At 46.8% G+C, this 15,469-nt stretch overlaps 1 protein-coding gene and 1 long non-coding RNA gene across 2 annotated transcripts in view; one reads left to right on the top strand and one right to left on the bottom strand.

The window, feature by feature from the left end:
- Nucleotides 1–15,469, top strand: part of BCO1 (beta-carotene oxygenase 1) — a 36,581-nt gene that overhangs the window by 2,101 nt on the left and 19,011 nt on the right. The window contains exons 2-5 of the mRNA XM_004437077.3: nucleotides 1,731–1,859; nucleotides 10,603–10,732; nucleotides 12,508–12,655; nucleotides 14,274–14,421. Of these exons, the coding sequence (XP_004437134.1) occupies nucleotides 1,731–1,859; nucleotides 10,603–10,732; nucleotides 12,508–12,655; nucleotides 14,274–14,421 (555 nt within the window). The remainder of the gene's footprint in view (nucleotides 1–1,730; nucleotides 1,860–10,602; nucleotides 10,733–12,507; nucleotides 12,656–14,273; nucleotides 14,422–15,469) is intronic.
- LOC147913085 (uncharacterized) lies at nucleotides 2,413–15,127 on the bottom strand. The gene is made up of 4 exons (XR_015549114.1): nucleotides 14,941–15,127; nucleotides 4,924–5,197; nucleotides 4,136–4,286; nucleotides 2,413–3,976 (listed from the first exon to the last, which is right to left on the bottom strand). It is a non-coding gene; the product is annotated as an uncharacterized LOC147913085 (long non-coding RNA).

The raw sequence follows: 15,469 nt of genomic DNA, 5'->3' as shown, positions 1-15,469 counted from the left end.
CTGGGTCAATGTGAGGAGTCCCACCATTCACTTAGTCATCCAAGGCAAGAGACTTGGGGGGGCGTTTCTGAGTGCTTCCCTGCCCTTGGCTCCAAATTTAGTCAAACTCTGAGTCCTGTCAGTTAGTTCTATGTCCTCTGAGTCTCTTTCCGTCCCCATCGCTGCTACCCAGGTCCTCGCTCTGGTCTTCCTACCTCCCCTCAGCTCCTCTCCTCCTCCGCTGCCCACGGTCCATACCATAGTTAGAGACAACTTTTGAAACCCCAAATCTGAGCATATTCCATTTATACAAAATGTCCAGAATAAGTAAATCCGTAGAGGCAGAAAGTAGATTAGTGGTTGCCAGGAGCTGGGAGGAAGGGGAACGAGGAGTGACTGCTCAAAATGGCTGTGGGGTCTCCTTTGGGGATGAAGAAAATGTTCTAGAATTAGATAGTGGTGATGGTTGTACAACATTTTGAATATACTAAAAACCTCTGAATTGTATACTTCAAAATGGTGGATTTTATGTTATGTGAATTTTATCTCAATAAAAAAAATTGTAAAAGAAAAATCTGATGCTGTCATTCCATTATAACCATCAAACGTGTCCCATTTCTCTGAGCAAAATGAAAGCCCTTGGTGTGGTCTTGTTGACCTTTGTCACTTGACCCCTGCTTAACTCTCCAGCCTCATAACTTAATGATATCCTCGCTTGAAAATTATGGTCCAGTTTTACTGGAAACAGCTTGCACATCTGGTCTTTGAACTGGTCTTTGATCTCTTGGTTCAGGTTCCTCTGGAAGTAAGAATTCAGGTGTAAGTAGTTTATTTGGGTTGTGATCCCGAGAAACAGTGGGAGGGAAGCCAATAAAAGGGGCATTGTCAAGCCATTGACCACTGGGACCCATCGGAGCTGAATCCTCTAGGCGTAGCGTAAAGCATGCCTTGCATTGTCCCAGCTGAAGGCAAGGAAGTGGTGGTATTTGTCCCCCAACTCCCCATGCATCGTTGGGTGAGAGCCGCTTCCAAGGGCATTAACCCTCCAGTGCATCCAGCTTGTCCAGTGTGTGGGCAGAGCAGCTCCCACAGTGAGAACAAAGCCCTCAGGCAGAGAGCTGCAGGTATCTGCAGAAAGCAGCCTTCAGGGAGAGGTGAGGGCCAGGGGACACGGGCGGGCCACCAACAGCATCTGCTACAGCCCCCTATCTCTAGAGCAGTGCTGTCCCAGAGAAATATACTGCATGCCACATGTGTCATTTTTAGTCTTCTGATAGCCACATTCAAAAAAGTAGAAAGAGACAGGTGAAATTAATTTTGATAGTATATTTTATTTAACACAGCATATGCAAAACATTATCAGTTCAACATGTAATCAATATTTTAAAAATTGCTAATGAAATATTTTACATTCTTTTCACACCAAGTCTTTGAAATCCAGTTCTCTTCCACGCAGCAGCCTGGGAGAGTCTGTCCATTGCCTTTGTCACAGTGTATTTTGAGTGTCTGTTGATTCCTCCATCTCTGTCTCTCAATGGACGGTGAGCAACTTGAGGACAAGGACAACATCTATTCATCTTGGTATCCTCAGTGCTAGCACAATACCAGGCGTATTTCTGGAAACGAGTAAATGGATGGATGCACTGAGTGGTATTGGGGCTATATGGCCTCAATTCCCTTCCATGGTCATTTCTACTGGCTTTTTGGTTTGGACATGGAAACTGGAAATTGAACATTCTTTCTCTTCATAGGCAAGATTCCAACATGGCTGCAGGGAACGCTGCTTCGCAACGGGCCTGGGATGCACACAGTGGGAGAGACCAGATACAACCACTGGTTTGATGGCCTGGCCTTGCTGCACAGCTTCACCATCAGAGATGGTAAGAACACCGTATTGGTTTGCTGTTGCTGCTGTAACAAATGACCACAAATTCGCTCTTTTTTTTTCTGGTGAGGAAGACTGGCCCCGAGCTAACACCTGTTGCCAATCTTCCTCTTTTTGCTTAAGGAAGATTGGCCCTGAGCTAACATCTGTGCCCATCTTCCTCTATTTTGTATGTGGGACGCCACCTCAGCATGGCTTGATGAGCGGTGCATCAGTCTGCACACAGGGTGTGAACCTGTGAACCCCGGGCCACCAAAGTGGAGCAGACAGAACCTAACCACTACGTCACGGGGCCGGCCCCATGACCACAAATCAGTAGCTCAAAACAACACAAATTTATTCTCTTACAATTGTGGAAATCAGAAATCTAAACTGGGCTTCGCTGGGCTAAAATTAAGGTGTCAGCAGGTCTGCGTTCCTTCTGGAGGCTCCAGGGAGAGACTCTATTTCTTTGCCTTTTCCAGCTTCTAAACTACCTGCATTCCTTGGCTTGTGGCCCCATCTCTGCCTTCAAAGCCAGCAGTGTAGCATCTTGCAGTCTCTCTCTCTGTCTTTTTTTTTTTTTTTCTCTCTCTCTCTCTCTGCTTCTATCAGCACATCTCCTTCTCTGACTCTGACCCTCCTGTCTCCCTCTTATAAGGACCTTTGTGATGACATTGGGCCGGCCCAGACAATCCAGGATAATCGCCTTTATCAAGATCCTTAATTGCATCATATCTATAAAGTCTCTTTTGCCACGTCAGGTAACATAGTCACCAGTTCCACGGATTAGAACATGGTCATCTTGGGGAGGCCATTATTCAGCCCTTCACAAGCACAAACCTCCCTGGAAAGGTGGCCAAGGTTCTTTCTCAAAGAGTTCAACTTGCAAAATAATCAGCGTTCTCTATATGGTGGGCAAGAGCAGCTGGCAGATGACAGGCTTTGGAATCAGACACGCATCAAATCCAAATAGAGAAAACAGAGCTGAAAAGAACAAAGCTGAGTGTATTGCTCAAAAGGCGAGAGAGAGCCATGTCACTCAAGCCACAAGGTCAGTGGCTCTCCCTGAGTGGACATTGAATATCGAGCAGAAAGTAGGAAGGGCCACAAATAAGGCGGAATTCTAAGATCAGGTGACTGGCTCAAGAGGTGGATTGTAAACGCTTTGCTGTTGGCCATTGAGCTGGTTTGTGTCACAACAGCGCGAGGTGAGCTCTTAACGAGGTCCAGGATGGGGTGTGTAAGGCTTTAGTAGGCTCAGGGTCACATGGTGGGCAAGTTTGTGTCCAAGTTCTTCAGCTTGGTGAAATTTTTCTCTAACCCCTGTGTTCCAGCATAGCAGACTATGGTCACCTCGTCTCCCTTGGCCTTTGTATCCTCCTCAGTAAAAAGGGTTTGATCTTCCCCTCTGGAGAACTGTTGTGATGACCAGAGGTACTGTATGTCTAGCAAGGGTCTGCCACCTAGTAGATGCTCAATAGATTAAAAACTACCACCATAGTCACTGGGTTTGAATCCCAGATCCACCATCCTAGCTAATATGCACCTAAGCTGTGTGATCTTGGCCAAGTTACTGACCCTCTCTGTGTCTCAGTCTCCCATCAAGTCGCTTATAAAATGGAGATATCAGTAGCATACCACAGAGAGCAGCTGTGGAATTTAAATAAACTAACATGTGTAAGGAGCTTTGTATAACGTCTGGCACATAATTTGTGCTCAATAAGCATTACCTATTCCCTTTGCCTAACTATTATCTCTTTTAAGCCAGTCAGCAATTATCTTTTGAGTGTAGACTCTATGCTAGTGACTTGCTCCCACATTTCATGAATGGAGACACCGTGTGTGAAAATCATGAGCTCTGAGTTTGCAAAAACATAGAGGTTTTATTGAGACTCAGCTACAGAGTGCGTGGTTCCATATTTCCTGACAGCCCGAAGACTTAGCAATCCCCTCCTTTTCTAGGCAGAGTTGCTAACTATTCCTGGGGAAATGAACGCTGTTCCGGGTGAGGTGTCGGGGAGGGGAAAGAACCAGTGGTTCCTTTCTGTGAGGCCCTGCATCACCAGCGGCCCGGTCCTTCAAGGTCCATTTCCGGTGCTCACATTAATGCTGTGGGGGAGGATTCTTGTCCTGTTTGCAGATGTGGAAATGGAAACTTCAGAGAGGTTGAGTGACTTATCCAAGGGGACCGAGGTAGGGCTGGGATCGGACCTGCGTTGTCCGGAGTTCAAGTTTGCAACCGTCTCCCCTGTCCCCATCCCAACACACACACCCCCCCACCCCAACTACCTGAGAAATAGCAGGTGGCTTAAGTGACCCCTCACAGCTTACTGAGTGGTGGCTCCCGGATCCTTCCCTAGAGACCACGAGGGACAAGGGAACCAGTAGGGGATGACAGAGCCGTGGCTGTCTTGCGGAAGCTTGGCAGTCCACCAAAATCCTTAAATGGGATAAATAAGCAAGTGACCAAGTCATCCCATGCTGTTCAGACTTTTTAAAAACTTCTGGTAGGTTTTCAAACTAAAAGTTCATTGTCAAAGGTGAGTAGCTGTTTTGTATCTTTTATGTGATGGTCAGTCGGTGCAGCCACAAGAGGAGACAAGGAGAGGCTCAGGAGAACAAAGGTTATCATACCCACAGGGGCTGGGGCAGGAGCACACGGTGCCTCACAGGGCCACGTGGGATAACACCAGCGTGGTCAGGAGGCAGCAGACAGGAGTGGGGGAAGGGCTTAGGCCACGGCCTGTGTTGGGGTTCCCATAGCAGGGCACAGGAAACAGTCTAGGATTGGCGAGTTTGAATAATGTCGGCGGGCTTCGGGCTCTAGGGGTGGTCCCTAGTTGCCTGGTACCTGGCCCTGATGATTAAGGCAAAGGAATACTGTGTCCTGGAGCGTATGGACCAGATGGAGGAGGTCTGGCTCTGGGTTGGTTCCTTTGCAAATCAAAGACATGCTGGGCCCTTTGCCACCTCTAGGAATTGGCTAGTCCAGGGAGGTACAGTCTCTCCCCGGCCAGAAGGGTTTCTTAAGATATCAAAACATATAATACACAGAAAATAAAAAGTGTATACAATACCGTAGCATGACAGACTCAGTTCTATTCATAATCTGGAGCTGGCTGCAAGATGAGAAGTATGGAGAGTACACCCAACATCTCGCCTTCCCTGTCCTGCTCTTGAACCTGGCAGGTGTCGAGGGTGCGTGCCCCACTCTGCTTTGCGATGATCAGCTTGCCCTTCTCCAGCACAGGGTGGGAGGCTCCAGAGCGCAGGGTCCCTGTTCAAATGCTTCTATCTTCATCACCTAGCACAGGGTCTGGCCCAGAGGGCACTTGGAAGTGCTTTATGGAGCTGAAATGGCGCAAACAAGATAAAGATGATTTCAGTAGAAGGCAGCAATACTTTTCCAACCCATCTCTTCAACACTCGCTACAGGGGGTGCCTGCTGGCCACTGGCCTAAGTGCTTCATGCCCATCTACAACTCAGCCCTCACTATAGCTCCTGAGGAAGGTACCGCTGTTACTATCTCGATTTTACAGACGAGAGTTTAAGGCCCAGAGAGGCCAAGGAACTTGCCCAAATGCACACAGCTAAGAAGTGGTGGTAGTCAGATATTAACAAATGCTCTCTAAATCCAGAGTCCCGTGTCCTAACCGTTATGTAATTCTGCCCCCATTCCCCGCTTCTGACAGCTCCCATCTCTCCCCATCTCTCCAGTCCAGTCTGCTCAAGGTTGCCAGATTGCCAATGTTGGTGTGTCACAGCCTGGCTTCCTCTGGAACTCTCAATGGCTCCCCATGCTTTAACAGTGGAAATATAAGCCCAAATGTTAGGCACTACTACACACGATTCAAGAGGGCATGCACAGGGCATTCAGGGTTCTCTGATTTGCAGAGAACACAAAGCCAGTAGTTCCCAAAGGGTGGTTTGTGAACCTCCTGCATCAGAATCCCCTAGGATGCTCATTAAAGCTGCAAATCCTGAGACCCTACCCAGGGCTTGAGTGAATTGTAATCCCAAAGGATAGGGACAGAGCTTCTGTGTTTCTAACACTTTTCCCAGACGACCCTGAGCACACACAGGTTTGAGAAAACCAGTGGACCTCCAGCCTGGCTGCCCTCCCACCCAAGACCAAGCTCATCAGAGTGCAGCAGGGTGGGGCTCGGGCTTCTGTAATCTTTTAAAAGCGCCAGGTGATTCCAGTGTACAGCCAGCACAGAGAACCTAAATCAGTGCACGACCAATGAGAAAAGACTTTGGAGCAAGAAAGCAAAAGACAGAAAATGGCTTGTGGCCTTTAGCAGAGGCCAGGAGAAGACAATGCTTTAAAAAACTCACACAGAGTTGAATAAAGAGGCAGAGAGGAGAAGGGGAAGCCGGGTGAAGGGTAGAGGGGAGTGTGCTTTTCTGTAAGGCTAAAGTTATTGCGAAATAAAAAATTTTATAAAGCAGGCATAGAGATGAGTGAACCCAGGTCTCCCTCAGCAACATATTCGATAATTTTCTAATGAGAGGAAAAGTTGTCCCACGAGGATTTGAACATGCGAATTCCAAGAGCCAGAATCACCAAGATTTAGAGGCAAAAAGAGCTCTGAGAATTTAACCTTTCCAAAGCTGACTTTTCCAATTGTTGTAGCTCCAAAGTAGCCTTTTGGAAAGTTTGTTTTGGAAAAAAAAAATATATATATATATACACAAACACACACACACATATATACATAAATATATGTCTTCATGCGTGTATATATATATGTGTGTGTATAGATCTCTCCCCCTCCTCCCAAACTATCAAACTTGACCTAGTTCTGGAAGCTCCCAGGCAGAAGCTTATCTGTTTACTTGTGTCCTGTTAGAAGGAATGTGGCTAATTGGGTGCCCGTGAGCGGGATGGTGGGGAACGCACGGTCCTCAAAGTCGAGTGTCAGCCTTGAGCAATTCCAGAGACACATTTCCCTGTGGCCCCCCGAGGGCTCCGTGCTCTGGGGCTGGTTGTTTATAGGAAACGGGCCGCCTGACGACAACCAGCCTGGGCTGGGTGTTTACATTTCAAGTGAACAGAATTCAGCATTTTAGGCAAAGCACCGCAGGATCCAAAGCACCTTAGTCCGTGTGTGTGGGTGGCGACCCTCAGAGACGGACCAGCAAAGGGCAGGCTGGCTCAAGGGGAGACCGCGTGGCCCTAAAGCAGATTCTGTGTAGCACATGGCTAAAGACCAGTGTGTGTGGCCTCAGCAACCCCAGATGAGTCTTCCTGCCTCCAGGTTTTTGTTGGACAACCCAGCAGCCATCGCTTACCAAGTGCACACTGCGTGCCAATGGGCCAAACTCCTTACATCATCCCGTCTCATTTAATACTGCCAGCCCCAGTTGGGGAGGGCTGTGATCTTCAACTTCCAGTTGAGAAAACTGAGGTTGAGTCAGATGAAGAGACTCGCTCAAGGTCACACAGTTTGAACTGGGACTAACCCTGGAGCCAAAGCCTTGCCCACTCTCCCTACTGCATCTCAACAGCGTATGTGGCTTTTATTGAGCACCTACTATGCGCTGTGTGCTTTACAGGCTTCAGTGTCGCAGCAGCTCTGTAAGGAACATGTGATCCTCGCGTCAGAGCAGAGGGGGCTGAGCCTTGCCTCTGACACAAGCTCAAGTGCATGGCTGGTGTTTGACAGAGCAAGGATTCACACCTGCATGGAGACTTCAATCTCCTCAGGGGTGGAGATCTTGCCTGTCCTGTTTGCCATTATAGCCCCACCTCCTGGCCCCTCAAGGTGTTTAATAAATACTGATCGAATGTGTGAACCCAGCACACTGTTAACCCCAGAGCCCCGGCCCCTGACCATTCCTTCATATTTCTTCCTGCTGCCCCAGGAGCAGAGCTCCCCCTACTGAAATATCTCAGAGGCACGTATTCACAGTAGCCACCTCGAAAAGATGTTTCAGAAGAGGATAGACAATTATCTGCCCCTTACGGACACACGATTTACCTCCCAAAGACTGGAGAAAGAACTAGAAGGTCTTTCATGGTCTCTTCCAATTTTATTATGATTAGCATTACCGTCGTTATTATTATTTCCGCCTAAGTGCACAGGTGAAGTCATTACCTCTGAAACATCCACTCACCTCCTTTGGAAATGGACGGGAAGACACAACCCCAAGAGCAAATCTAGTTGAGGCTGTTAGAAGTCAAGATAGTGGCTCCCCTGGTGAGAGAGAGGCTAGAGACTGGATGAGATATGAGGGGGCTTCTCATGTTCTATTTCTTGATTGGGACGTTGTTTATAGAGGTAGGTTCAGTTTGTGAAACTTCATCAAGCTGTACAGTTATGGCAGCACATTTCTACAGGTATATTTTTAATAACAAGTATCAGACAGAATGGTCATACTGACTGTGGTCGCTGTGTCAGAATCTTTGAATCCAGCTTACCACTCACTAGCTGAGTGACTTAAGGCAAGGTACTTAACCTCTCTGTGCCTCAATTGTATTAGCTGAGAAACGGGTCTGCAGGGCCATTGAGCGCCTAAGCCCTTTGTACTTCATGTGCTAAGAAATTTTAAACCTTCAAATGTTGTTTAAATTTTGTTTTATTTTGTGATTAATTAGCAAATGACATTATGTTGATTTTTTCCCTACAGAACACATTTCTGGTTGGAGCATTCTATACACTTCCAATGTTCTGAGGATTAAACCAGATAATACACAAAGTGCCCACACAGTGCTTAGCACACACATACTCAGTAAAAGTTAGCTCTTAGTTCTATTTCCTTTTCTTAAAATATAAAAAGACACTAGGCAAGAATTTCTTGGAATATGTCTCTCCTCTAAGCCCGTCATTGTGGCAGTGGACGTATGATGGACATTTCTCTGATCAGCTTTTTTTATGGGAATGAAATGTTAGTATGTCCTGAGCTCTATTGTTTGCGTTTTTTTTTTTTTTTAAAGATTTTATTTATTTATTTATTTTCCCCCCAAAGCCCCAGTAGATAGTTGCATGTCACAGCTGCACATCCTTCCAGTTGCTGCATGTGGGACCCGGCCCCAGCATGGCGGGAGAAGCGGTGCGTCGGTGCGCGCCCGGGATCCGAACCCGGGCCGCCAGCAGCGGAGCGCGTGCACTTAACCGCTAAGCCACGGGGCCAGCCCTTTTTGCGTATTATAATTGTAGCAATATGAGAAGCGTATATTATACTAAAGCAAGGAATGTGTTCTTTGCGAGGGAAAAAATCAAACATAATGTCACTTGCTAATTAACAACAAAATAAAATAAAACAAAACAAATCCAGAGGTTTCAAATTGTCCACCAAATGAAGTTCAAAGGCTTTGGTATTCACAGCCCCGCAGACCCGGTAGGGCCCCCACCCCACCCTCATCTCATTCCTGCTGCTCCCAAGCCCCTACCTGGTGCTCCAGCCCACCCTGTCTCAGCTTCTATGGGAAGTGGGCTGCATTTCCCACCTCCAGGCCTTTCCTTACAGACTTTCTGGGAAGAGTGAATGGGAATGCCCTACTCTGTCTCCTACTCCTGCCCCCTCAAGCTATCGTGATCAAATTTCACTCATTCTTCAAGGGCTATTTCAAGTACCACCTCCTCCATGAAGCCTCTCCTGATCCATCCATTCCCAGCTGAGCCTCCTCTGCTCTCTCCTCCCCTCTCCCCTCCTCCCTTCCCTCCCCTTTCTTTCTCCAGAAGGAACCTGTGAATATGTTACATGTTACTCTACCAGTTAAAAGGGTCTTTGCTGACATGATTAAGTTAAAGACCTTGAGATAGGAGATTTTCCTGGATCATCAGGGTGGGCTCAGTGTAATCACAGAGTTATCTCAAGGGAAAGAGGAAGGCAGGAGGGTCAGAGTCAGAGAAGATGTGACAACAGAATCAGAGGTCAGAGTGATGTGGCCACAAGCCAAAGAATGGCAGCAACTTCTAGAAGCTAGAAAAGCAAAGAACAGATTCTCCTCTGGAGAAGAGAATCTAGCCCTGCTGACGCCTTGATTTTAGCCCCATAAGCCCCATTTCAGACTATGTCTTCCAACATGGTAAGATAAATTTGTGTTGTTTTAAGCCACTAAGTTTGTGGTCATTTGTTACAGCAGCCATGGGAACCTAATAAAGGTCTAGAACCATCTGGTGTATTTTCAGGTTGGTCTTGATGGATTGGTCAAGAGTCCTGCTTTTATGCAATGAGTTGGATTCTCTCCAGTGTCTAGATGAACTAGACATCAGTCCACGTACCAACCCCCTACCATGTGCAGAATTGGGTGTTAGGTCACCCTCCGGTTGTAGTAGACATCAAATGTTACTCCAGGGGCCGACATTGTCCATGTAGGGTTCCCAGGACTGAACCAGGCCCTGGGGAAACCCAGCCCAAGTGTGAGGCATTCTGGACCAGTCCTCCAAATCTGGACCTTATCTGGAGGGATACCAACATGGTGGAAGGGATGGTCATGGCCTGGATCAGCACCTCTTGGCTGGGTGACACTGGGCAAGGTGATTGAACTTTCTGAGCCGCAAGTCCTTCATACATAAAATGGAGCTAATAGGAATACTTACCTTGTCACATTGTTGTGAGTCTCGAGTGAGGGAGTGTGTGTGACAGCACACTCCCAATGCTCATTGTATCCGGCACACACATTAAAGGGAACTGTCCTGATGGACTCACCCCGCCTTCCCCCCTTAAAACCTCCGGAATGGCTGAAATCAACTTTAAAGCCCTGTAAAGGTGTCAGCCTGGAATGATTCTGCCGCTTCTCTTTCAGGGGAAGTCTATTACAGGAGCAAATACCTGAGAAGTGATACCTACAACGCCAATATCGAGGCGAACAGGATCGTGGTGTCAGAGTTTGGGACAATGGCCTATCCGGACCCCTGCAAAAACATATTTTCCAAGTAACTGTCCATTTTGAATCTGGTCATGCTTCTCGATATCCTTGATGATCAAAACAACCAGCATTCGCTTCTCTGACCATTCTCTTTAGGGTGGATGGAAAGCTTCATGTGATTGCCTTCGCTCATATACACTATGCAGTTCTTGATCACTGATAGCAAGAGAGGCAAAGAGCGTCTGACAGATTATTAGATATTCTCCCACATGGCAGGTGGGAGAGCAATCTGGAACTATCTATCTAAATTACCAATGCACATTCCCCTCAGTGTAGAGATACACTTGCTTGTGTCTGAAATGACAAACGTACAAGGTTATTCATGGCTGCATTATTTGTTATAATGAGGAAAATAACCCCAATGTTCTTCAACAGAGGAGTGGTTAGATAAATAACAGTAAGACCACACAAGAAAATACCAGGCCGAAGTAAAAAGGAATGAGGACACTCTCCACATACTGAATGGAAAGATTTCCAGGATATACTGTTAAGTGGAAAAAGTATATAATATGCTATATTTCATCTAAAAAAGCAAGAGGAAGTCTAGATTTATTTTTATTTTATTTTGGTGAGGAAGATTGGCCCTGAGCTAACATCTGTACCCAGCTTCCTCTACTTTGTATATGGGACCCTGCCACAGCATGGCTTAATGAGCGGCGTGTAGGTCTGCACCCGGGATCTGGGCCCACGAACCATGGCCACCAAAGCAGAGTGCACAAACGTAACCACTATGCCACTGGGCCAGCCCCTATATTTATTTTCACTTGTATGTGCATAAGGAAACTCAAAGGATATATAGGGAGGTGGGAAATTGACAAATGGGGGAAAGGATAAGGAAGGATTTTTAGTTGTATGTATTTTAGATGATCTGGGTTATGATGCATATGAATGTATTACATATTGGACAATTAAATAAAATTGTTGGCCAGGGGATCAGGCCTGCCATCAGTATCTCTTTTATAACACTCTTTAGACATAGAGTTATGAAATGTTTGGGGTAGACTGGCCCAGAGATGGAAGATTACTTCTGCTTTTCCAGAACTGACATCATCTCTCCAGTTCCAGTATCCACTGCTGGGGCTGGCACACAGCAAGTGCTGAAGTCACATTTGCAGATGGGGGAGGAGCCAGGGAGAAGGGGGGAGGGGGCCAGAATAATTTTAGAGCCACAACCTGTGAGGCATCCTTGCTGTTACACTATTTGCCGGTAGGGAGAAAACTACCAATACATGGATCCAGGATTTTTATTTCCTCCTGCTTTGAGTTTGCCTTCTAATCAAATTAATTATGAGTTCCTAACTCATAATTTGTTTGCTTTCCTTTTTTAAAAAACTAATTTCCTGGACAAATTTGAGGTAACCAGTATGGACTCACTTTTCCGCCAAAAGTGGGGATTCGCCATTTTGCTAGTCTTTGGGGGTCATTATGGGTACATGTATGATTTCTGTGGAACTTCTTAGAATACTTCAGAACAACTCACCAGCTCTTGCTGGCTTTGGTGAGGGAGACCTTTGGATTTTTGAGAGCCCAGGAGGGCTCAGCTGGTGGCCACTCTGTCCCGGCTGATTCACTTCTTAGCTGATTCAACATGGTGGTATCTTTGGGCAATTTGGTATCTGAGTCCTCAGGATTCCACCAAGTGACCAATTGGGATGCAGTGCTTTTTCTCCTTTAGTTGAAATAGAGCATTTTTAAGTGGTAGGAAAAGTAAAGTCATCTCAAGCAGAACGTTCTAGCTGGGTGCACACAGCCCTTGACCCCGTTGTTTGTTTTCCTCCCCAGAGCTTTCTCCTACCTGTCCCACACCATCCCCGATTTCACAGACAACTGCCTGATTAACATCATGAAGTGTGGAGAAGACTTCTATGCAACCACAGAAACCAATTACATCAGGAAAATCAACCCACAGACTCTGGAAACCCTGGAGAAGGTATCAGCAAATCTACAACTGGCATCACTTCCTGAGTCATGAAAGGGACCCCGTGAGCGAGGCCATGTGGCCCGCAGGAACTCACTGGAGGAGCCCCCTCCTCTAATGCCCTTGGATCTTGGGCTTCCCTAGTGCAGTACTTAGCACAAGATTCTAAACTCCCTTCGGGCAGGGACTGTGTTTCCTCTTTGTCTGTATTGTTCCTAGGGCTCCCATAACAAATTACCACAAACTAGGTAGCTTAAAACAACAGAAATGTATTCTCTCATAGTTCTGGAGGCTGGAAGTCTGACATCAAGGTATCAGCAGGGCCGTGCTCTCTTTGAAGGCTCTAAAGGAGGATGCTTGCTTGCCTCTTCTAGTTTCTAGTGGTTGCCAGCACTCCTTGGCTTGCAGATGCATCACTCTAGTCTTTTATAAAGGTATAAATCATTGGATTAAGGCCCACCCTAATCCAGCATGATTTCGTCTTACTTTGATTACATCTACAGAGACCGTATTTCCGTTAAGGTCACATTCACAGATGCTAGGAGTTAGGACTTCAACATATCTTTCTTTTTGGAAGACATCATTCAACAAATGACAGAGTCTATAGTCCTTGGCCCTGAGTGGGAGCTCAGTGGGAGACTGAATGCATGACTGTACCGGACTGCCCAAGGCTCCCAGCAGCCTTACCTCATACTGACCTGAAGAGGGAGGCATTAGGCAGAGAGCAAGGGTACAAAAATAAATGCCCAAGCAGATACCTTTCCTGGGCAGAATCAAGTCAACATTTTCGTGAAAATCAATAGACCCGCTTTCAGTTTTCTCCAGCTGGCTATTTGAAGCCTTGATGTCTTCGCGAAACATCTTACTGATCTGTTAAAGGGAGTGCTTTTCTTAGCTGTGAAATTATGGCCAGCTCCTTTTCAGCTAGGCGGCTTAGGTCCAACTGACATATGCTTTCCACAAAGCTACAGAGAGGAAACACTGGGAGAGAACGGAGCATTGCCTGACTCTTGGCAGGAGGTTGCACTATTCTGGGGGAGGAAGGGCCGGCAGTTGTTCCCCGCCCGGCTATCCCATCGTTCTACGGTTGTGGCCTGTTCGTAGCGGGGGTCATTACTGAGCTTGTTAGTCTAGTGGCTTTGGCCAAACGTTTTTGTAACCTCTCCATTCCCAGAATAATCCTATGAGAGAGGCCCGGAGATTTATGCCTCTGTGGAATGCAAAAGGAGAGAATTTAAATGATTTAACTAGAAGGGCACAGAGCAGTGGCCAAGATTAGCTCTAAGGCTGCCTCTCTGCCCCTGTCATTGCTCAGAGCTCTCTGCAGTGAGGTGTCCTGTCTCCATGCTGAGGATCCCAGCAGGGCCAAGGGCAGGATCAGAACAACCACCACGGAAAACACACGCAGCTCACCAGCTCCCCCTGCAACTTATTGGCTATAGGAGGGCCCCTGTGAGGTTATATCAGGTCACAAGAGCAAACATCCTCTTTAAAGGTGAAGTCTGCCTTATTTTCAGATCAGGAGATGTGCAAAAATATCCATCATCTCTCTGAACCTAGAATCAGTCAGCTTGTCACAGGATTTCATCCTTTCCCCTTTTTAAAACCAGGTGACTGTCGTACTTTGCAGGTTGATTATCGCAAATACGTGGCTATAAATCTGGCAACATCACATCCTCATTATGATGCAGCTGGAAATGTTCTCAACATGGGCACTTCCATCGTAGACAAGGGGAAGACAAAATATGTGATCTTCAAGATCCCTGCCACGGTACCAGGTTCGTCATTCTGGGGATGTAATAAAGCACAGACACCAAGGGTGGCTCCTTCCAAACAGTTCTGATTTTAGCTGATGACACAAGATTGAACCTGACACTTGCCCTCATAGATGATTCAGATGACCATGAACTCACTTCTCCTTTAGGAGAAAAGAGGAGTTACTGGACTTCCTCTTAGAAGAGGTGAATTCCTTTACTATTCTCACGCCCTTTTCTTTAGGCTCCATTTCGTTAATTCATTACTTTATCTGTCATTTATCTATCATCAACCTATCAGTCTATCCATCCAACTGTCTGTCTATCCATCCATCCATCCGTTTATCCTATTTTAACCTTTTCTTTAGGCTCCAGTTCATTAATTTATCCATCATCCACCCATCATCCAGCCAGCCAGCTAGTCATACACTCATCCAACCTTCCCACCCACCCACCCATTCATCCATCATCCACCCATTCATTCACCCACTCACCCTTCCTTCCTTCCATCCATCTAGTCATTTTTGCAGTCTTCTGACAAACCTTTGTATGTCAGCACTGTGCCATCCACTTTCTTCTCAGCTCCTAAAGCCAGGCTCCCAGGGTGTTCAAGGAGCTCAGTCCTGCTGGGTTATACTCCAGATTTCCACCGTATTCTCTGGGCCTTCTGGACCTTGTCCATTTAGGGCTGGGATCCTGGAGTGAAGCCCAGGCCAATTGTAATTGCATGTTCCTGAGGCGGAGGAGGGCGGGGCTCCTAGTCCTTATTTGTTCAGGACCCTCCTGGGAACCACACCCAGGAGACCAGGCCTCTGAGGGCAGCTGGAGACAGTGCAGAATCACAAAGTTGGCTGGCCTGACCTTCTGGTTTATGAAAACTGGTTTCCATCTGTGATCTCTGCTGGCTCCCCTACCCCCACAGTCCTGTAGAACCTTCTGAGCAACTTACCAGGCTCTACTAACAGATGTGAGTCCCCGAGGTCAGAAGGTACAATAAGTATTCTTGTTAAATGGAACTCCTGTTAATTAAGCCAATGAAGGGATATAGGGTCTAGCTTGGAATCCTAGAGCA

The sequence above is a fragment of the Ceratotherium simum genome, chromosome 30 (genome assembly GCF_057802395.1).
Source record: "Ceratotherium simum simum isolate JZ-2026a chromosome 30, ASM5780239v1, whole genome shotgun sequence".
NCBI lineage: Eukaryota > Metazoa > Chordata > Mammalia > Perissodactyla > Rhinocerotidae > Ceratotherium > Ceratotherium simum.
Note: the sequence above shows the minus strand (reverse complement) of the source record. Positions and strands in the feature narration are given on the sequence as shown.